The 24,252-nt window shown below is 47.4% G+C and overlaps 1 protein-coding gene across 1 annotated transcript in view; it reads left to right on the forward strand.

Annotated features, from left to right (window-relative positions):
- Positions 1–24,252, forward strand: part of LOC144797727 (intelectin-1-like) — a 62,440-nt gene that overhangs the window by 27,574 nt on the left and 10,614 nt on the right. Inside the window, exons 4-7 of the mRNA XM_078668467.1 lie at positions 3,163–3,410; positions 4,471–4,629; positions 15,726–15,846; positions 20,559–20,662. Of these exons, the coding sequence (XP_078524593.1) occupies positions 3,163–3,410; positions 4,471–4,629; positions 15,726–15,846; positions 20,559–20,662 (632 nt within the window). The remainder of the gene's footprint in view (positions 1–3,162; positions 3,411–4,470; positions 4,630–15,725; positions 15,847–20,558; positions 20,663–24,252) is intronic.

The raw sequence follows: 24,252 nt of genomic DNA on the forward strand, positions 1-24,252 counted from the left end.
CGCTTCCCGCTGTGCCTTTTTAACAAACTCCAGGGCCGCTTTAGGTGTGGGTAGCACCAGTGCCTTCTCCTTCCACACCACTCTCAGCCGCGCTGGGTACAACATGGAGTACGCAATGTTCAAATCCCGCAGCTTAGCCTTCACTGAAGCATACTCCCTTCGGGCCTGTTGTACTGCAACAGTGTGGTCCGGGTAGAACTCCAGGGAGTTTCCTTGATGTTGTATTTTACCCTTCTCTCGTGCGAGCCGTAGGATGGTATCTCTATCCCGATAGTTTAGGATCCTCGCCACTATCGGTCTAGGTGCGGCACCAGGTGGCGGCTTGGGGGCCAGTGATCGATGCGCCCGCTCCACTATGAAGATCGGTGAGAGGGCCTCCGCCCCAAAAAGATCCTTGCACAGGCCTTCGATGTAGTTTTCCATCTTCCCCGTGTTCGTCGTCTCCGGCAGGCCCGTGATGCGCACATTGTTGCGCCTCGAGCGCGCTTCCAAATCCTCCTCCTTCGCTCTTATCACTTCCAGTATTTTTTCCATACCCGTGCATTTGGAGGTGGAGGCACGTGCTTCGTCCTCAACGGCTGAAATCCTAGTTTCGGCTTCATCCAACCTCTCTCCATGTTTTTCTTGCCTTGCGGCCATGCCATCCATCCTGCAAGTCAGGTTGTCTAGCTTACCGTTGATATCCTGCAGATTAGATTGTATCGCCAACAGGATCTTCTCCATGTTGCTGTTAGACCCATGCTCAGCCGCGCCACCATTATCTGACACATCCTCCGTGGATTTGGTCGTTTTCCTGTTGTCGAAGGAGATCCTGGGCTGCTGCTTATCCGGTTTCCCCATGTTCGTGGATGGGGATGTCACTTTCCTGCAAACGGGCCGAGACGCCCTCGTGGTTCTTACCGCAGTCGCCGTGATGTACCTCCCTGGGCACTCCACTGCTACAAGCACCACTGTCTCCGCTAGTAAGGGTCAGCGTTGGGTAAACCGCCCCTCAGATTCTGCAGGTGAAGGGGCTCGAGGCCAGGATCCCACTGTAACAACACAGCGCAATAAAGCAGGGTAGTGCTCTTCTGTACACGCTGCACGAAGGACGGGTAGTACCTGTCCTGGGCTCTTCACCCCACCATATAGCGCAGAGCACCGAGGCGCATACGTCCTGCCAAGCTCCCCGCCTTCTGTGCTGTGTAAGCTTCCGGTGCCGACTTTACCGGTCTGTGGCAATTGAAAGTTGCAGGAAGTGGCAGTGCGCTCTCCGGGAGTTGGGAGCAAGCGCTAGCACCCAGTAGCGATGGTCTTCATTCGACAGCCAGCCAGGGAGAGCCGACCCGCGCAGTCCGTGCCCCAAGGCGCGAAGGCAGCAATGTCCGCACATCGCGCGGCCATCTTGTCAGGCACTTGTCCGGCGATCTTGGTGCGACAACCGGCCGTGTAAGGTAGGCTGAGGCTGCTGGGTCCAGCGATTCTGGTGGCTACGGCTACAGCTTACCCTGTGTGGCAATCCGCTGTTGTAACGCGCTGGGCTCCCGCCGCTAACCCTTCATCAGTCCGATGGTCGTTCAGTGCCGCCGGCCATTTTGTCAGGCATTCAACCAAACGCCGCAGTCCCTCCGGCTTTAAACATCTTCTGCCGCAGAAAGTGGGAACATCACCTCACCGAACGGAGCAGCCCTCGTTCCCCCACATTTACAGCCGCTTGGAGGGTGGGTTCGAAGGGGCTAGAGCGGTAGATTCTCACATTGCCTGCGGTCGCCCGGCGGAGCTGCGGTTCAGGCAGCCATCCCGCTGTGCGCCCCCTAGCGCCTCCCACATATCAACTTAACATAACATACCATAACTAGGGCTCCCGGTCTTATGGTATTTCTTTTTTTGCCATTTCCGTCTGCATTTATCCCTATTTATTTTTTGCTAATTTTTCCTGTATTTATCCATATTTAATTGGGGTTTTGTGGAAAAATTAAGCTAAAATTGGTGTTTCCAAATCTATTTAACCGATAAATATGCACTCTTGCTTGCATGTCTGCCAGGTTTCAGTGCTGTGAAGATAAATCAGTGCACTTATATGAAAATATGCAAATTTCAGTATCAACTGTGTGCATATCTAATGCTGTTAACGCCTCTTTCCTAAAATTCATTCTTTTAACCCCCTAATCTATCAATCCACACATCTATTGGCCTAGCAGTCATGGCAAACAGTATTTAGAATTACTCAAAACGCAACTCAATTTCCGTTTTTATCCATATTTAGAAATAAATAAAGACAAGAAAATGAATGTTTTCTGTCTGTATTTTTCTGTAAAAACGGAAAACCGGGAGCCTTAAACATAACCTTCAGTAGACATGTTCTAAGATCCAATATATTCTTGAAAGATAGTATGTGAAAGACCTATTGATTGGGGTAGTAACATGTCTCCCGCTTCCTCCTTTGGAGTGCCCTGGTAGCCTTTAGCTTTATCTGTGGAGTTATCAATACCTGTGGTGCCGGTTATTATGTGGAGAGAGTCACAGTTAATGGGTATTGTAAGTGGGACCCTGAAGAAACTCTTAGAAATGAGGAATTGACATGAATCATAAAATTCTGTTAATCTGAATCATGCAAAGGATACCAGCTTACAGCCTGATTTAGAGTTTGGCAGATGGGTTACTCTATCACAAACGTGATGGATATCTTGTCCACCCTATTACAAGTGCCATAGGATATAATGCTCTTGTAGTAAGTGCAGTAAGGTGAATGGGATTTCCATGTCATTTGTGGTGGAATAACCTACCCGCCAAACTCTAAATCATGAGTTCAATAGGTATTCCTCCCAGCATGCCAGCTATTTCACCTGGAATTTTGTCTGCTTTCAGCAACCACAATCTGTTGACGAAAGTCACCAGGTCTGTGTTGTTCCTGCAAATCCTGTAATTTCACTGCGACCAGTACCTCATGTTACCGACCATATTCCAATTTCCACCGCACTGATAAACAAAACCTGAGTGGATTAACAACTCTTGCTAACTTGTCTCTTCATTTGTTGATTCGGTGTCTAATTAAATCAATATTCTTATCAAAGTGTCAATATACTTTACACTTGAATCAATACATTTGTGTGTTCCATATTTCTGTAATATGAGAAGAAAAGTGTTAAGACTATTTCACATTATTTCCTGTGTTCCCTACAGATGGACTTTACACTCTTGAAACTGAGGATGGTGTTCCATATCAGACCTACTGTGACATGACCACCAATGGAGGTGGCTGGACTTTGGTAGCAAGTGTCCATGAAAATAATATGTATGGGAAGTGCACTACAGGAGACCGCTGGTCCAGCCAGCAAGGAAGCAACCCAAATCTACCTGACGGAGATGATAACTGGGCAAACTACAACACATTTGGGAGTGCAAGTGGAGCTACAAGTGATGACTATAAGGTACAATATGTTCTTGAATTTCATACAGTGTGCATTGGACACTGATTTGGTCAGTCACGTATGTTTCTTAAAATGCATTGGTGCTTTTTCATTAAGGTCAGCTCTGGTGTACGATACATGCCTTCACTTCTGCATGGCATACTAAAGTGCTAAGGGGGCAGATCCTTTATTCAGTCTTATGTACATTTATGGCCAAGCTTTCTCAGAGCAATCAATTCGTAGAATGGGTTCAGCAACAATGAATGCCAAGAGCTGCATGGAAACAAATCTGCCTTGAATACAAGAAGATTTAATGTATTCTGTTGTTGAAAAATGGTACTTAGTCCTACATTCAACTTTTTAGGAGAGTCAGCTATAAAATTCTAATAGTGAAATGTTGGAAATTATTTCAGTTTTTTAGAGAGTAAGCCATAAGATTCTACAATTAAAATATTGGAAGCTATTCAACTTTTGGAAGTGCAAATATTTTCATGTCTATAATTTCAAAAGTTAATAATGCCCACAATTAGAATACTTTCAATCCCTAATACTCAGTTGTCAGAGCAAAATGGAAGGCAGACAAAATGATTTGTGGGAGACCCATTATTTTGCCACAGAGAACAGATAGAGGAGCTCAGGGAGGCCTTGAAGGGAACTAGTTCTGCATATCCACCAACATAAGAATTCTTCCAAGATTCCAAATCAGGAAGGTATAGTTTAAGCAAAATACAATAAATGGAAGATTGCCTACTTCATATTATTGTTGATCTTTTGATTTCTTATGGACTCGAAAACATGCAAAAAAAGAAATAAATGAAGCAGTGAAGGTGCTTCTTTAGAAAATTACCAAGATTATTGTGGTTTAAAGAAAGGGCATATAATGAGTCTAGTTTCGATCTAAGCAAGTCATGAAGGGCAATAACTGAACATCAATGATGGTTATATATTGTTCTACAGAAATTCTATTTGTTTCCCCAAAATGTCTTAAGCGATATAAGCGATTGATTAGGAGCAGTTTGGTCACAAGTGAAACTTTATTGTATGTAATTTGATAAATGTGCAAATGTATTTTTGTTGACAGAATCCTGGCTACTATGATATCAAAGCAAAGGACCTGGCTGTGTGGCACGTGCCAAATGTCACACCGATGAAAGACTGGAGAAACGACGCTTTACTGAGATACCACACAGAGACTGGCTTTCTTCCAGCTGAAGGAGGGAACCTGTTCCATCTTTATGAGGTAAAGTCAGAGGGGAATGTTCTGTGTGGATTTTCTGGTGCCTTCATTTACAATAAAGTTGTAGCTTCTACCAAGATACAGAAATGCACTTTACTTTATTGTTTAAAAAAAAAAATCTTTTTATTGAATTTGCAGATGTATTACATACATTATTAATCAACTGTGGCAGTTATAAATTGTATAAATTAAAAATGAATTATCTTACCTTCATCCCCTGAGTTCTCATGGTTCGGTAGCTAACTCGCCTGGCTCTTAGTATGTAGTGCATCGAGATATCCTTTTTGACCCTTCGAGTAGTGACCCATTCAGTATTCTGGCCCCTCCCTGCCCGCAAACACCCAATCATTAAGGGTTACAAGTTGTGCAGCCCAGTAGTATTTACGGGTGTCCGGGACTGCCAGCTCCCCTTCATAGATCCCTCTCTGTAGCTTATGCAGCACGATTCTAGAATTTCCCCCATTTCATAGCAGTAGTCTCACTTGTGTGTCTATTTTACGAAAAAACTCTGCATGGATTTTGTACGGGGTATTTTGTAGGATATAGAGAAGGCGAGGCAGCGCCATCATTTTAAAGAGGGCTACTCTGTCCATAAGTAAGAGCGGCAGCATTCTCCAGTGTGCCACATCCTTCCAAAATGTATGCATCCTTCCACAATCCATGCAGTTGGGGGAAGAGGTTGTCCTCCAGAAAGTCTGCTTGTGTGCAGGAGATCACAATGCCCAAGTATTTAAAAGTATCCCTCACCTCTATTACAATCCCACTGGGGGGCATTGTCGGTATTTCCCTTGTCATCGTGAAAGCTAGGGATTTATCCTAAATAATCTGGTAGCCCGAGTAGCTCTCAACCAACTAAAATATATAAGGGGTACGGTGAATAGTTGATCTAGGTTCGGTGGTGTATAATAATATATCGTCTGCATACAGTGAGATGTTTTCCTCCCACTCTCTCCCCATCGGTATTCCTCTCACCATCGGGTTCCTTCTTATCTATTCCACAAGGGGTATTTGCGAGAGTGGGCATCCCTGCTTCGTAATCTTTTTCAGCGCAATCTGCCCAGAAACCACTCCATTCACCTTCACTCTGGCCAATGGTCTTGTGTATAGTAACTTGACCCAGGCGCAAAATCCGGGACCAAAGCCAAACCACTCCAACGTCGCAAAAACGTAGTTCCACGTTATGCTATCGAACAACCATACGGGTGTCCAGAGATAGCAACTGGGCATTGAGGTTTGGTTCATCCCTGGACGCCTGCAGGGCTCCGTAGAGTCGCTGCAAGTTCAGTCGCGTACATCGATGTTGCATAAAGCCAGATTGGTTGTGGTTGACCAAGTTAGTTATTACTCTGGTGAGTCTGGTTGCCAGGACCTTGGCCAGGACCCTTTGCCCCCACATTGGCCTATAGGAGGAACAATCCTTGAGCGGTTTGACTTGTTTCAGGATCACCACTATCGTGGCCTGTCTTTGGTCTTCTGAGAGTTCTCCCTGATCCAGTGAATCCCTAAACATATCTACACTATAGGGGGCCACCAGGGTTGTGATCCCTCAATAGAGTTCGGCCAGTGTGCCATTGGGGCCAGACGCCTTGCCCAACTACAGGGCTCTAATTGCACTACTTATTTCTTCTGCAGTGAGCTCGTCATCTAGGTCGTTTCTATCTTCCTGTGACAGCACTGGGAGGTTGGAGTCTCTAAGGAATTTGGAGCAAACCAGCTTAGTTCTTACCGAGGAGGGCTCATATAACTGCTCGTAATACCGTGCAAAAGCTGCAGCTATGTTATCACCTGTTTGGCGACTCCATTCGGGTCATTTATCTTTTGCACCCAATTTATTTCTTTGTCCCTTTTTTCCAGCCATTCCAAAGGCTTGATGGCCTTATCCCCTATTTCACATAGTCTCCTTGCTATGGCATAATCCCTAGTCTTTCCTTCTGCTATATTGCGCAGCTCCTGTTGCTTTAGTCGGAGTAAGTCACTGGTGTGTGGATGCACCTCCCCAGTGTCCCAATCGCTGCTTCTAGGTTGGCAAGCTTTCTTCCGAGCGCTTCATATTGAAGTTGCCGCTCTTTCCTCTGTCCCCCTGCAAGTGCCTGCACGTGTCCCCTTATAACAGTTTTATACGCTTCCCATAGTACACTGGGTGATTCTACGGTCCCCTGGTTTTCACGGAAGTAATGTTCTGCCATTCTCTTATGTTATCCATGATCTTTTTGTCCCTAAGCAACCCGGGGTCTATACGTGGCAGTAGGACATTAGTTTTAAGTGATCCTATCATTCGCACCTTAACTGGTGAGTGGTCCAATATACCTCTCGCCCTGTGTATTTGCTCCCTAAATTTGTTGGTCGTACCAGAGTGTGTTAGAATTTAATCCAGCCATGAATACCCTCCATGTGAGGCAGAGAAAATAGTGTATTGTTGGGCTAGGGGGTTATGTTCTCGCCACAAGTCTACCAGCCCTAGGGATGTTATGAATGATTTAAGGACATCATTCCCTGAGTCCTTTCCCCGTATTTGACAATCTATCTCTAGAGGGATCTATACTGCGTTGAAATCGCCACCCAGTACCAACACTGCATAGGGAAGTTCCAGGAGTGGTGCGTTTAAGTCGGGTAATGTATTTGAGTGCAGCTTGCGTGGCACATATACTGAGCACAGATTGACAGCCTGGCCCTCCCAAGTCCCCGTAATGGCCATATATCTTCCCAGACAGTCCTGCCAAGTTTTCTGGGGTGTGAATGGTAGCGTGGTTCTAATAAGTATACCCACTCCCCGAGAGCCAGTGGTAAATCCAGCATGCACTGATAACTTGTACGCAAATCTGTCTAGTGCTTTACGTGTATTTTCCAGCAGGTGTGTTCCTTGGAGTAGGACTATGTCTGGGGATTGCCTTCATATATATTGCATTACCATTGTGCGTTTAACTGTATTTCCCAGGCCATTAACATTCCATGTCATGATCGCAAGGGTATTCCGCATTCTGCGGGGTCTAATGGGTGACCCCAGCGAGGCCATATCGATGGTCCAAGTGTATATAGGTTTCCTGTAGTGCGATTCTTGGATACTCTACTGGTGCTGCCCAGTTAGCGGTGCGAGGAGTGGTATTCTTTCCCCTTCCCCCGACTTCCTTTCTCAACTTGTCTTAATGTGGTACATCTGCTATGTGTGAAATTAAACTTAACAATTTCTAACCCTCTAATTTGTAACTTTCCCCTCCCTGCTACCCTGCATAGTGAATCCGGCGCTTCCCAGCCCCCCAACTTGCAGTGCGCCTGTCGACCCTAAACTGAACTAACAAGCATTGGTTGGGCTTAAGCCATAAATGTACCCGCCCTTGAGCCCCTAGTCCCCCATGATATTGCTTGTGAGGCTCAGTCTGTATCACCCTGGAAAATAGTCACATGTCTGTATTTTAGGTCTACAATAGGTGTACTGGTGACAAATACAAATGTTATGCTTATCAGTGTCTCTAGAGTCCATCTTCTGTGCCGGATTCCTGAATTAGCGGTGCTCATCAGTATCACAGAATCCAAGGAGTTGCTCTGTGTCTCCCAAATGCTGGTCTCAGTCCTCCCATAATCATTGGTTGTCTAGGCTTGCCTGAGAGGCTCCGGGCAGCGGCCACCACCATCCAGGTTCAGCCTGTGTTCCCCACCCCTCCATTCCTCTATCGCCTCAGTTCATACTTCGTTGTCGTACCCAGTTCGCCATCCATCAAGCCACTCCCAGGCCTCCTCTGAGGTGGGGAACCTCCATACTTTACCCTCTGCCGATACTCAAAGGGTTGAAGGAAACAGCATGGAGTACTTGATCTCTTTGGCTCTCAATGCTTTCCTAACATTGAGAAATGTTTGTTGCGCCTGCTGCACTTTTATTGTAAAATCCTGGAATAGAGTGATAGTTGCATTATCTATTTTGATTGGTGGTGCCCCGCGGGCCATCTGCAGGATTGCGTCTCTGTCCCGGTAGTTGAGAATCCGGACAATGATGGGGCACGACATTGCCCCCAGTCTTGGCTATGTGCCCGGGACTTTGTGGGTTCTCCCCATGGAGAAGTATTTGGACAACCCTTGGGTTTCAGTGTCTTTAATATGAGATGCTCTACAAAAAGGACCCCCGCCGGTCCCTCCGCCCTCTCTGGGACACCAATATTATGAACATTATTGCAATGGGAGTGGCCCTCCTGATCCTCCAGCATCGCTTCCAGGGCTTTGGTTGTGGCGATGAGATCCTGTACTTTCCCTTGAAGTATTTTCGTGTCAGTCACTAATACAGTTCTGACTTCCTCTACCTCTGTCACTCTGGCACTCATGTTTCTCAGGTCTGCACTAATGTGCTTTACTTCAGAGGTGACACTTGTCAATTTTCCCAGCCAGGTCCGACCGCATTCCCTGCAGCGCAGTCATGATATCGGATAGAGTAGGCTCTGTTGCGGGTGGTGACGAAGAGAGGGCACTGTCCTCCTCCTCCACCGCCAGTCACCCATTAACTCCTTGGGCAATGTGTTTATATCCAATTTTATCTACTGGCCACTGCGGAGTCCCTTTCCTCCTGTCATTGTTCTTCCTCTTGCCGCGCAAGCACCTTCTGTCTGTATTCACAGGGGTGGGGGGCCCAGGCCTCCGGCAGTACTCTCTGCCACCTGCCCAGACCACTCCACATGTCTGACGGCCTGTCCGGATTCTTGCTGTGGCCTCCCTGGAAGCCCCCTCCACAATTGGCACATCGGGTGTGTCTATCAGGCTTTGGTCCTTGTCTCTCAGCATTCTCAGTGCTGAGTTCTCTGTTCCACACTTACTGTGGGTCGATACATTTATTCAGGGCCCTATGCCTCCAATAGGCCTGGACTAGGCGGTTCTCTCAGGGTCTATCAGTCCCAGGGTTGGGCCAGAAAACAGGCCACCAACCTCAGCCCCCCTTCCGGGGCGTGCTAGCTCACTCCCTGTCCATCGTGCACTCAACGTGCCTCCTCAGGGGGCAATTCTCTCTGTCCGCTCACCACCAAAAGCCTCCGAGCCGTTTAGTGCTTAGTGGTGCCTGATAGGTGCTGCTCCCTCTGTGCAGGCCTCAGTCTACGACCAGTGTCTGATCCAGCAAGACTGAGGGAGAATGGATGCCCCCGATCAGTCTCTCCATGGGCAGTCTTTGATGCACAGAGTTAAGTGCAAGCACGCCCCCAGCGGGCCAGACACACCCGGGCCTACTGCGCCACTCCTCCCGGCTGCATTCCACTCACAGAGACCGCTCTCCAGCATCCGGGTATTTTGGTGCCAATCATGCCCCACGTTCTGAGCGTCACCCTCTCGCCTGGTTGAGACCTTCGGACCCAGCCCCTGGGTATTCGCCGCCGTGTAGACGTGTAGGTCACAGTGTTGTGGCAGCGTCTCCTCAATTTAGCCCGCGGCTTTGGGCCTGCACGTAGCTCCGCTTGCCAGTCCAATCTTTTTGGACAACCAGGATCTTTTACCCGGACTCTCCAAACACCGCAGGCTCCCCAGTCTTCCTGTGCGTAGATCAAGGCCTTGTGACGGATGATTTACGGATTTACGGGCAGAAACTCAGGATCGGCTTGGTGGAGCTGACTAAGTTGTGCCCATCTTACTCCGTGGCTAGCCACGCCCCCCCCTTTGGTTTATTGTTAAGTTGTCCTGTTAATGTTATACATAGGCTTTCATTTCATCTGTCTCTTTACAAATAGGAAGTGAAATCTGAAAGAGACACAAATCACCAAAATAGCCGGATTCAGGAAGAAGGTGGGCTGGGATGTTAGCTCCCAAATCCACCAAATATTTACATACTTTATTGGTTTTACTTTACCGAACACTCCAAAGCAAGGTAGTTATTCAGGTAAATTGATTAAGACAAGAGTAAATAGGAACACCTTTGAATGTGATCTTATGGATAGGGTTGGACTCCACGGAATTTGACGTAGTTACATAATTACTCTGCGAGATTCTGCGGAGTTCTGCCAATGGATGGAAATATGCACATCACACTGGTTGTACTACGATTCAGTGCTGGTAGCGGCACTACGCGGTTTGCAAGAGTCTGCGGCCATTCTACTTGTTTTTGCTGCCACTTGAGTAGAAAATCTACTCAGGAAGCCGTGCTCTGATTGCAAACACACGCGATCGCCCAAGTTTAAAATCGTGCTTGAAGTCTTCCTAGTGACCGGAAACCACTCTAGGGGAGGCCAAATCTTGCCTACGCTCAACAGCTGGCATTTCTGGAGCCTTACGTTAGTAAAAGTTCAGCTATGTGCCGATTGGCGGCATTTAGCCAGAATTCCGCATTACAAGAATAACGCAGGGTTGCCAAGTTCTACCAATTCTGCAATTGGAATGACATTTTGCACTTGGGAGAATTAATGGACAGCAAAGTTTCTCTGACTGACTTTTGGCGCCAAAAAGAGGTGTGTGATAGGGAATCCCCCTGACCCTCACTCCCTTTTCAGTGTTTATCTGTGATATATTTGTATGGATTAGGTAGCTCAAGTAATTCTACAAGAAACACTGCACAATCATCAACAAGCTGTTCACAAAAGTCTGAAACAGATCGACTGTAATGGAGTTGCAGGGTGCAGTGATACATGATTAAAGGTAAAATACACCATTGCTTATTTACAAAGAAAATATACATAAATAATTTCAGTGTGATCAAAAACTTGAATGAGTTTATCTGGAGTTAAATTGGTTATCAGGATGCTCAAGAGCCCTTGAGTGCAGATTTATGGACTGCTTTGCTGGGGACTGTGCTCCACTTTCTCCTGAGGAGCCAGTACTGTGATGAGTTCTCACACTGTCAAACAGGATGAGATGAGTTCAAGTCAGAATCCTCTTGGAGAAAGAGGTGGTTTTTGGGAATGACTCTGAATGTAAGCCAGGAGGTGATAATGCCTTAAATCCAAGGGAGGGTGTCCTAGTGTAAGAACTTTATGAGAGTAAAGTTTTGAAATCTGGAGAAAAATAAGGAGCCTCATACACTAAGGCTTTGTGAATGGAAGGGCACTGGGAGTGCAGACAGATTTTCAGACTGAGATAGAACATGCAAGCTAAAATGTGATTTGAACTCTTTGTAATTTAATTGAAAGACAGGTTGTCTGGAGGTGAAAACAGGAGTTGGTGGTTGCATGTGATCAATTAAACAGAGTAAAGGTGAAATAGTTAAGGTCAATCTCAACTTGTAAGAATTTAGTGTGTGAGAGGTCATTGCCGAGACTCTTCCAATCATCCAGGATTTAGTCACAGTCGCGTTCAGATAGATACATGGTGGGTAGGACCATGCAGATTGTGAGGAGGTGAAAGATGAGAGACAAGACTACTGTGTTCCAAGAAAGAAAGGAGTTAAAATACTTTTGTAGGTGAAGTAAAGGAAAATAAATGAAGCTTCTTGTTTAATAGGATGGGCTGGAAGAATGATACATTCACCAATCAATAATGAGTAACAGTGAGCTGAGTGTGCTTAACCCATTTGCTGCATGCATCGGCCAACGGCCGTCGTGAGCACTACCTCCGTAGTGCTGCGCACGTCCGTTGGTGGACACAGCCCCGCCTGCGCAAGGAAACGCCCGCACCGCAGCGGATTGTACACCGCGGTTAACGGGTTAAGAATCAGAATTAAAATGATTCAGATGCCAACACCAAGCAGAAGGTAGACCAATTCAAATGAGGATGTAAAATCACACAGGAAGGCAGTATACAGATGAAGAGGCCAGAGTCATCAGGACCAAACCTTTGAGAAGGCCCATATGATGAGGAGTAGATATAGAGTTTAAGGCTCACCAAGGCACAAAGGATTTATTTTAGTTATTGTTCTTTTTGTATAGCACTGTTTGCCAATGATTTTGCCACTTCATAGTTCTTTAAGGGTATGAGCGAAATGTGAGTAGATGATGAAGCATTAGAATATGTTGGCCTCAGTGGTGGCTCCTCTGCAATGGCGGAGGAGCGTCGCCCAACTGCCTGCTGCAGAGCCAGCAAACGAAAAATAAAAAGATGCTCTAGCATCATTTTATTTTTCGTTTGCTGGCTCTTCACCAGCTTGTGCATGGAGGGGCATGGCATGGGAGGGTGGAGGAGAAGTGCTTGTGCACTCCCTAAGTGCTCATGTATATTTGGCTTGCCGTCTCAGGCCGACCAAAACACACATGTGCACTTGAGTTTCTCCAGCCCGGCAGCATTCGGCAGCCGGGCTGGAGAAGCTCCACAACTCCATGACCTGAGTAGGTTGTCTTTCTTGCCCTCTCAGGCCAATCCCTGTGCTGCTCTGCAGCACAGGGATTAGCTAGGAGTCTGTCCGAGGGGATGCTGGGTCCCTGGAAGAGGCCAGCAGGAACGAAGTGATGCGGGAGGCGGCCAACAGCATCAGGTAAATATTTTATATATTATTATTAACATGCCCCCACACACTCTCCTTCCCTCCTATGCTCCCCTCACCCTCCCCACTTATCTTTGTTAATGGCGACACCCGCGGGTTGACCTGCTCTCTATCCCTAGACATCTTTTCCATACCAGAGGTCAAGACAGGCCAAATGTGCATGGCCAGGCGAGCGTCTTGTAGACAAGAAATGTAGATCCTCTCACAATCATAAGCACAATGGAAGAGGTAGACCTATACTGTTCTCTGGAATTGATAAAGCTGACACTTGGTGCTCATGTGTGCAGGCACAGAATTTCAGAAATTAATCACTTAGACATGCAGGGATCTCTATTAGATAACCTACATCTATTTGGCTAAGGGAAACATTTTGTGATCCAAAGTGAGGTTCTTTGTCATCGCAACATAACATGTCTTCCCATTATGGCACATTAGTCAATGGCGCAGATATGAAATAAGTGTGGTAGGAATATTTGGAACATGGCAAACATATTATACCTTGGAGCTTTTGCACAAAGATCAAATGTTTGATGCTGCTCTATGGTGCATGTCTTGATTTCCAAAGCCTGTGACTCTTTTGGAATTACTTTTCAGGAGCCCTTCTCACCCTGGTTCCAAGAAGCATTTCCCCATTGGTCAGGGATTTGAGTTGATCCATACTGGACTGAGAACATTCAAGGACAATTGTTTGCACACTAAGGTTCCTTCACAAAGAACTATCATCAATTGCTCAGAATTACGCCAGAGAAACACTGGAAAGCCTACCCAAAGTTCGATTTGCAAAATGCTTTCTGTCCAATATATGTTAAGAAGGCTGTCGCAAGTACAACTCCACTATCTACTACAAGAGCACGAATCCTTAAAACCTGATTCCACTCAGTAGCAAAATCATGACCTATGAAACAGGCCTTGCAAACCTGCCAGTCATGTCTTACCAAAGGCACTGGTGCATGCTGGTTTGCCCAGTAAGATGTCTGGCTATCAGGATGCTTCCCAAGATGCCACTGTGTGTAAGAAAGCATCAAATTGAGCTTGATGATGTCATTGGTGGCTGGCTATGGGGTGATGCAATCCATGTCATCAACGAAAGACCTTCGACCATGCAGATCCTTTGAAATCTCCCACCTGCGCTCTCCTAACTTGCCCCTCTACAATTGAGACTGAAAGACTTGCAATAGGCAAATCAAATGAAGCTCTGGAATCTACACCTGGAGTCAAGAAATGCAAATCATCCTAAACCAGGAGAACCACAAAATCTCCATAGTCATCAATTTTCATTCTGAGAGCCTTCGGGGCAATAGAGATGCATCCTGCACGTGACATACTAGTACCCCTCTTTAATATTACTTTGTCCCCCGTGCCCCAACACAAGTGATCTTAAGTGTGAGAACAGATTTGATTTTTGATGATTTTGGAAAGAAGTAGTGTCACAGGACCATTGACTGACAAATTCACCAGAAATTACATCACTGAAACTAAAAAAATGCTCAAAAGAAATACAAGATTAATAAAGTAACCCTAAACCCTGCCTGAAGTGGCCGCACATAAAGAAAAACATACTGAATGGAAAATATGAACTGGTGGCCTGGTTAAATGTGGGGAATGTAGTAGAGAAGTGTGGCTCAGTGGTTAGAGCGGCAGACCCTGATGCAGTAGTCTGGCTGGGACCAGGGTTCAATTCCTGCCTCGGCGGGTCTTGGGCTCAATTTCATCGGACCTGATAATTCTCGCCTCGGTGCCTATTCTAATCATGAGTTCCACTCTGCACCTCTGGGCAATAGCTTGCTTAATCTCTACAACGGCCCCAACAATGCTGAGGATGCCTGAATTTACCATGGGGGTGCCCAGGAGTGGGCTCCTCACAGGGAAAGGCCAGGAAGGGTTCCTCGTTGGTATTCGTACAAGCGCCGAGATGCCTGCGGGTAGTCGTGCGCTATACAAGTGCGTAATCATTTCATCATTTCATTATCCCCAAAATGTGGAGCATAGGTTTGCAATGTGTAGACAAACTGTTTTAGGTTGGTTCACACTATATTGGGGGTGATTATTGATTCGTCTTAAGTTGTCAGCAGCTGCCCTGCACACAACAGAGGGCTGAGAAAAGCTACATTTGGAGTTCTGCTTCCGGTTCTCCTCAGCAGGTGTCTCCTCAGTGAAATAGTATCCCAGCGGCTAAACACTCGATCAGGCCCTGCATATTCAATTGAGCGACTCATAGTCATAGTCATAGTCAAAACCTTTACTCGAACAAATACAAACTGTTCATAAAGGTACCACATAAAAAACCTATTTTCAATAGTCATTATCAATTAAAGTAATAACATAGTTAATTTCATCCGTAATTAAAATTTTTAAACAATCAAGCTTTTTTTCATATATTATAAAACCAGTCATTACCCTATCAGGTCCCAGATGGTCTAAAACAATTATCAAGTTGCAAACCCATTGATTATTGATCATTGACTCATATATGGCAGGAAGGCATTTCTGAAAATGCTCAAATTTAAGAGTAGCCGCACTTTTGTAATTGGCTTTGAAAATAGGAGCATTATATGTTGAACCTTTAAAGTGCAGGTTACAAGCGCTGGTTCTCACTCATTACCTCACATCTCAAATGTTGCAGCATTTCAGGGGCAAAATATTATTTGCAAATGTTCATAGAGAAAGAATTGTCCTGTGATGGCTATGTTTATTTTTCTCATTTTACTCCTGTCTTGGTTTCCAGAAATACCCGGTAAGATATGGCATTGCAAGCTGCCCAACTGGCAATGGCCCAGCTGTGCCAATTGTTTTCGACAAAGGCAATGCCCAGAAGGTCACAGATTTGTACTCACCAAATGGGCGAGGTATGATACATCTTTATTCCTTTTTATGTTCTGTGGCATGGTCTGTAATGCAATAAAACGGGGGTGGTTATTGTAATAAAGGCAAGTCGGTTGCTAAAGTTACAGTCTCAGACACTTAATGCCCTCTTTCTCAAGTTTCCCTTCCTGAACTAGGGCTGTCCTTAGAAATCCGAAGAGAGAGACAAAATTAACAAGCATTTGCAATGCAGTCGATCTCGCGTTTGTGAAAGTTAGAGCTATTGGCGTTGTAAATGACAATTTTTTTACTCATGTTTTTAGGTTTCGCCTATTATCATTCGCTTGCGAATGTAATAGGCAAAAATTCAAGGGCTTGATCGACTCGTCAAACTACTGCGGTTTTCTCAAAGTGCATGTGATCACGTGACCACAAAAGCGGGTCACGTGACCACACAAGCACGCGCATCTCCCTGCCACACTTCTCCTCCCCTCGCTCGCATTCCCGCCCCCCCACCAGGCTCTCACGCCCCCATCTGGCTTCCCTCTGCGCATCTGCCTGCCACACTTCTCCTCCCCTCGCTCGCACTCCGCTTCTCCCTCCCTCGTTGTCTCTTTCTCTCTATCCCAAAATAGTGTCCCTCTCCCCCTCTGGTCTCTACAAGTGTTTCAGCGCGGGGATGCCTCCGGGTCACCAGGCGCTCTAGAAATCGCTAAATAAATAAATAAATAAATGCCTCGCTTTTTCTGTCCTGTGTCTCTTCCATTTGCTCTCCCGCTTTTTTTCACTCTTTCTTTCTCTCTCTACTCTCAGCGCGACCGTCTATGCTTCCCTTGTCGCAATGTGTCTTTCTCTCTACTTATCTCTCTCTCTATTTTCCCACCACACACTTCTCCTCCCCTCGCTCGCATTCCCGCCCCCCCCCACCAGGCTCTCCCGCCCCCATCCGGCTTCCCTCCGCGCATCTGCCTGCCACACTTCTCCTACCCTCGCTCACACTCCGCTTCTCCCTCCCTCGTCGTCTCTTTCTCTCTAAGCCTCGCTTTTTCTGTCCTGTGTCTCTTCCATTTGCTCTCCCTCTTTTTTTCACTCTTTCTTTCTCTCTACTCTCAGCGCGACTGTCTAGCTCGATTTGTTTCTCGATCTTATTCTTCCCTTGTCGCAATGTGTCTTTCTCTCTACTTCTCTCTCTCTCTATTTTCCCACCACTGTCCTTCCTCTCTCTGTCTCTAATTGTCTTTCGTGTTCTCCCCTCGCTCGCATTCTTCTTATCCAGTGGTTTAGTGTATTTCTACCCCCAAAATTCTGCCTCCTCATTGTTCCATCTCGTGTCCTAGACTGCCCGTGGCCCCTGCTGCCACCTTTCATCAGCTGTATCATTATCTGCAGACTGCATTTGGTACGAGCGGGGTCTGATGTCTCTTTCAGTTCTCCAAGGGCCAGTGGTCACATTGCGGGTTTCGAAGCCGATAAAACTCCCCCACCCACCCCCACCACTGGCCTCCCTCTAGGGGTAGTAGCGCGGCGTAACAACTCACAGAACCCTGGTTACTAGCACGCTACGGTGAGACCCCCAAACCGACGATAATAAAGATAGCGCCATTGCTCGCTGTTGTCTTCACACTTCTCGAACGTACAGCTTCTGCAGTCGAGGTCGCCACCAACGTAAATCTGGCATCTAAATGCCATTGTTCAAGAGCTTTGAGAGGTATTACACACCCAAACTCGCATTGATTGCAATTCATTTTAATAGAGGTTTATGCAGATTACTTGCTTGGAGCCTGATTGTCATTCGTTAGTGGACGTGACAGGTTTGTATTCTTGGAATTTTTTTTATCCTTATGCAGGGTGGGCGAGAAGATGCATGTCTGAATGAAAACAGCTCTGGTGCTCCAGTACGGGGAACCCCCATGTCATCGTATTTCACATATTTCTGGGACTGTGTCCCATGTGGAACGCTTATTTTACATCACCCTATTGTCACATGCATGACTGACGCTGACGTCATTGGGCAGTCACCCTGAAGCATTAAAGGAATTAGCGAAAACGATCCTAATTAAGTCAGATTTGTGCATGTGAAAATCCTCCAGCAGACGCTTCACATGTATCACTTGGGAAAAAAGAAACCTCCGTTTATAAAATCTGAGTCAGTGTGTAAAAATCATTAAATTACATTCACTAAGAAACGTCCCACTGATGCACTAATTTAAGTAGCACGCTTCCTCTGCTCCACCATTAAATCTTAATGGCACTGTTTTAACCTACGCTGCACTTTTTCATAAACACGGCATGCTCGGATTCTAGACCTCTAGACAGGGAGAGAAAAAAAAGCAAGGGCTTAGCAGTGAACACGGAGAATTAGGAACGGATTTTGGCGCTGGTGTTATTCACAAAAGATGTTTCATCCGTGCACAGCACCGCAATTGTCTCTCCCTTTCTCCTAGATCCCTTCAACAACCCCTCCCCCCGCCCACCATCCCCATCACCAATCCCAAAAAAAAGCGAACGCGCACAAAACAAAACATTTGCTTGACATCTGGGTAGAAGTACTGAGTCAGGGAGCCTTTCAAAACAAAACGGGAGCACGTGACTCCGGGGGAGGCATCCACTTCTAGGGAAAGTCCATCCCTGCCTTCCCATGTATTGTAATATCCAGGCTGGAAGACAGCGCGAAGTCAAGTTATGTCCCTCTGTCCAAAACACACATGACGGGACTAACAGAGCTGCCCGATGTCTTATTACAAACGCGTTTGTTGCATGAGTGCACCAGTCTTCTTGCGAGAAAAAGCGCGCGCAGATATTTGTTGCAAAGAGATATTGACTGACCAGCCAAAGCGGCACTGGTCGATATGGAGAATCATTAGGGTAAAAGGGGGGTGTAGACGTAATTAAAGGAATATAGCTGTCATCGCCAGCAATGTGTATCAGATACAGGCTAAACACGAGGCGTCAAAGACAGGCATTCAGGTAACAGGCAGACCATCTGCTTGTCCCCAGCCACGAAGGCAGTGACCGCCCCTGTGCGAGGGGAGCTGTTTGATGTCACCGCATAAATACAATGTTTGATGTTACCGCATAAATGCAATATTTGATGTTACCGCATGAATACAAACTGTGACTCAATGGCGCGTGACTCGTTTTAAACAAGCACTGGCGTTGCCAATAGGTTTCGCATTTGGAAAGTTGGAGCTATTGGTTTTGTAAATTACATTTTATATTTATATATCGTTTTTGGCATTGTCAATAACAATATATAAATATAAAATGTCATTTACAAAACCAATAGCTCCAACTTTCCAAATGCGAAACCTATTGGCAACGCCAGTGCTTGTTTTGTTTGCAGTGGAGTGATCATGTAGGGAAAAAAGTGCATGCTATACCATATTATAAGCTTTCAAAGCAACTGTACCATAAAGTAGCTTTGCTTTCTACTTGCTTGTATTATGGAATATGTACAATGGCAACAGGCTTTAAGCAGTGGAGGCACGCATAGGGCGTGCTGCGGGGCGGTGAGGTGGGGCAGGTTGGGGGGGAGTAAACTTGGACATACGACGGAACGGAGGAGAGTAATTATTAGTTCCGCCGTTCCGTCGTATGTCCGAGTTTACTACTCCCCCACCCTGACTCTTCCCGCCCGCATCACCATCCCGCAGCACGCCCTATGCGAGCCGCCACTGACTTTAAGACGTTTCCAGAAAATAAACCTACAAAGTGCTTCGTGTGACAGTAAGACACTCACCACACAGTGTAAAGCTTCACTCCTACAAGGGAGTCAGCCTTATGTGCACACGCACAGAAGCGGGAAAAAAACATTAAGCGTATGTTCGAAAAGAAAGTTAATTCTGCTGGAATCACAGGGGGAAAACGTAATGTAAACACATGGTTGTGCACATAATAATCCAACAAATCTTGTTCAATAAACTGCCACACAATGGTGTTTTGCCTCCGGAAAACTACGAAAGAGGCGTATACGCACCAAACAAAAAAAATACATATTTTTTGTGCGCAATTTTTTCTTCAGTTGGTGATAGACAATAGTTGACATTTTCTCTATTACATGAAGTGGTGCTGAATGTATTTAATCCACCTTGTCCATGTTGTAACCTAGCCTGACCCCCTACCAATTTGGTCCTAAATGTGGCAAAATATTTATATCTAAAGTTTTTTGAATAAAACACTGCATAGCGAACAAAAGAAGGATTCGCTATAGTTTTTAATGTGGAAGGCTACAGAACACAGTCCAGCAATTGGACAACATTATCAGAAATGTCATCGAGTCACCACCGCTTTGTGTCACTATAATAACCAGAATGAGGAATAACCAGGGCCGGACTGGCTATAGCGGGCAACGGGCAATCCCCCGGTGCGCCGCACAGGTGGGGGCCGGTTTTGGGCCCACTGGGAATAATAGTACACAGATTTTAGAAGGGGTGGTCCAACCCTGCCCCGAGGAGAGCAGGGACGGTTTAAAACGTGACACTAAGAGACAGCGTGGTGTGGGGATAACACGCTCTTCATTCCCAGCGCACGCTAAAATGCTAGATGCAGGTGAAAAAGCTACTGCAACATGCACAGGTGCAGTGTTTGTACCTGTGTTCCACTTTAGATGCCATGTGCAAAGGTAATTGACCATAAAGACCCGGCAAACAGTTGCTTTCTGTTTATATCAACATTTTAAAATCTGTAGTCAAAGTCAAAAATGTATCAACGTTGTCTACTTACAGATTAACATATTTTTGTCTTTTTTTCCCATCAGGTCAATTTACTGCTGGGTATGTCCAGTTTAGAGTGATAAACAACGAGCGAGCTGCCCTTGCCATGTGTTCTGGAGTGAAGGTCAACGGTTGTGATAGTGAACATGTGAGTTGTGGCAATCATCAGCCAGATATTCATTCGAAATGGACTGAGGTTCCTCTTAGGTTTGCCTCAATGTCACACTTGGTATTCTTACTAAATATACTGGAGATGAAAAATCAAGGAACTGGGGTGTGTAATGTGGATTTGTGAATTGGTACAGCAAGGGGAGAGGGCCAAGTAGTGTCATGCAGGATGAAAGGGGTTTAGCTGCTGAAACATGTTAATATAGAATCCGTTTTTTTCCATTAGTTATGGTATTAAAACAAAGAACCCCTTCCTTCAAAGAATACATTGTGGTGCCAGGCATGTTTACTAATGCCACATGCAAGTCATACTGAAATAAGGTATCCATATCAAAGTGCTTTGTTAGGTTTTAAAGTCCTCAACATCTCAGTTATTGTATGGGCTATTCATGTCTGCAGGGAAATGTAAACTGGTGTAATGAAAATGGGAGCCAGGCAGATTCAATCAATATATATCTTTATTCTGCAAATAAAATCACAAAAAAGAATACAGATCAAAGACAAAAGTATCAAACTAATAGATGATAAAAACAAACAGTGTGGTTACTCTTAAAAACTGTGAACATGAAAACAGTTAATCATGTCTCGTCCTCCTAGACACCCAGAATAAGGTCTCGTCCTCCTAGACAGCTAGACAGCTCGTAAGAAAGATAAAACAGTAAAAATTGCGTACTCAGTGGGGAGCTTCTGAAGATACATCTGGGCAGGTCACACTTGTTCCAAATTAAAAGATTTCATCAAAGGAATTAACAAGCATTTACAATGCAATGGTCTCGGCATTCTTAAAGTTAGAGCTATTGGCATTGCTCATGACATTATTTTTATTTATGTTTTTGTTTTTACAACATAAATAAATGGCATTGTCATTTACAATTCCAATAGCAGGGCAGGAGAGCAAGCATAACGAACGAGGGGGCAGGGCAGCAAGCACAACCAACTAGGGGGCAGGAGAGCAAGCACAAGCAACGAGGGGGGGCAGGAGAGCAAGCACAACCAACGAGGGGGGGGCAGGAGAGCAAGCACAACCAACGAGGGGGGGGCAGGAGAGCGAGCAAGCACAACCAACGAAGGGGGGCAGGAGAGCAAGCACAACCAACGAGGGGGGGCAGGAGAGCGAGCAAGCACAACCAACGAAGGGGGGCAGGAGAGCAAGCACAACCAACGAGGGGGGGGGGGCAGGAGAGCAAGCACAACCAACGAGGGGGGGGGGGCAGGAGAGCAAGCACAACCAACGAGGGGGGGCAGGAGAGCAAGCACAACCCACAAGGGGGGGTAGGAGAGCAAGCACAACCAGCGATGAGGGGGGGGGGCAGGAGAGCAAGCACAACCAGCGAGGGAGGGGGCAGGAGAGCAAGCACGACCAATGTGGGGGGGTAGGAGAGCCAGCACAACATGCGAGGGGGGCAGGAGAGCAAGCACAACCAACGAAGGGGGGGGCAGGAGAGCCAGCACAAGCAACCGGGGGGGGGCAGGACAGCAAGCACAAGCAACGAGGGGGCAGGACAGCAAGCATGAGGTGGCAGGAGAGCAAGCACAACCAACGAGGGGGGGGGCAGGAGAGCAAGCACAACTAACGAGGGGGGGCAGGAGAGCAAGCACAGGCAACGAGGGGGGCAGGAGAGCAAGCACAAGCAATGAGGGGGGCGAAGGAGAGAAAGCACAAGCAACGATGGGGAAGCAGGAGAGCAAGCACAAGCAACGAGGGGGCAGGACAGCAAGCACAAGCAACGAGGGGGGGCAGGATAGCACGCACAAGCAACGATGGGGGGCAGGAGAGCAAGCACAACCAACGAGGGGGCAGGGGCAGGATAGCAAGCACAAGCAACGATGGGGGGCAGGAGAGCAAGCACAACCAACAGGGGGGCAGGAGAGCAAGCACAACCAACAAGGGGGGGCAGGAGAGCAAGCACAACCAGCGAGGGGGGGCAGGAGAGCAAGCACAACTAATGAGGGGGGGCAGGAGAGCAAGCACAAGCATTGAGGGGGGCAGGAGAGCAAGCACAAGCAACGAGGGGACGCAGGAGAGCAAGCACAAGCAACGAGGGGGCAGGTCAGCAAGCACAAGCAATGAGGGGGCAGGACAGCAAGCACAAGGTGGCAGGAGAGCAAGTACAACCAACGAGGGGGCAGGGGCAGGAGTGCAAGCACAAGCTACGATGGGGGGACAGGAGAGCAAGCACAAGCAACGAGGGGGGGCAGGAGAGCAAGCACAACCAGCGAGGGGGGGGCCAGGAGAGCAAGCACAACCAACAAGGGGGGGCAGGAGAGCAAGCACAACCAGCAAGGGGGGACAGGAGAGCAAGCACAACCAGCGAGGGGGGCAGGAGAGCAAGCACAACCAACGAGGGGGGGCAGGAGAGCAAGCACAACCAACGAGGGGGCAGGGGAGCAAGCACAACCAACGAGGGTGGGGGCAGGAGAGCAAGCACAACCAACGAGGGGGGGCAGGAGAGTATGCACAACAAATGAGGGGGGATAGGAGAGCAAGCACAACCAACGAGGGGGGCAGGAGAGCAAGCACAAGCAACGAGGGGGGGCAGGAGAGCAAGCACAAAAAACGAGGGGGGCAGGAGAGCAAGCACAACCAACGAGGGGGGGCAGGAGAGCAAGCACAACCAAAGAGGGGGGCAGGAGAGCAAACACAAGCAATGAGGGGGGGCCGGAGAGCAAGCACAAGCAACGAGGGGGGGCTGGAGAGCAAGCACGAGCAACGAGGGGGCAGGACAGCAAGCACAAGCAACAAGGGGGCAGGACAGCAAGCATGAGGTGGCAGGAGAGCAAGCACAAACCACGAGGGGGCAGGGGCAGGAGAGCAAGCACAAGCAACGGTGGGGGGGCAGGAGATTAAGGACAACCAACGAGGGGGGGCAGGAGAGCAAGCACAACCAATGAGGGGGACAGGAGAGCAAGCACAACCAGCGAGGGGGGCAGGAGAGCAAGCACAACCAGCAAGGGGGGGCAGGAGGGTAAGCAAAACCAGTGAGGGGGCGCAGGAGAGCAAGCACAACCAGCGAGGGGGGCAGGAGAGCAAGCACAAGCAACGAGGGGGGGCAGGAGAGCAATCACAAGCAACGAGGGGGCAGGGCAGCATGCACAAGTAACGAGGGGGCAGGACAGCAAGGACCAGCAATGAGGGGGCAGGACAGCAAGCACGAGGTGGCAGGACAGCAAGCACGAGGTGGCAGGAGAGCAATACAAGCAACGAGGGGGGGCAGGAGAGCAAGCACAACTAGCAAGGGGGGGCAGGAGTGCAAGCACAACCAAAGGGGGGGCAGGCCAAACTCAGAGGTGAAACCACTAACGGAATTGTGGGAATAGTTCAGGCAAAATTCAGCGCGATTATGTCAAATGTGGGTGGGTTTAATGCTGGTAACAGTATGTGAGGGGCGTGGCCCAAAATCAGGTGCTCTTGGCAACTGATTTCAGATTTGTTGCCAGAAGTGACGAGAGGCAGAGAAACATGGATGATGTTCAAGAACTGCAGGGGGAAAGGGAAACCCGCAGATCGGTAAGAATGATCTGAGGACAGTGAGGGTTACAGAGGCGGGTGCACGTTGTTACAGATGAGAG

Source organism: Lissotriton helveticus, chromosome 12 (assembly GCF_964261635.1).
Source record: "Lissotriton helveticus chromosome 12, aLisHel1.1, whole genome shotgun sequence".
NCBI classification, from domain to species: Eukaryota; Metazoa; Chordata; class Amphibia; order Caudata; family Salamandridae; genus Lissotriton; species Lissotriton helveticus.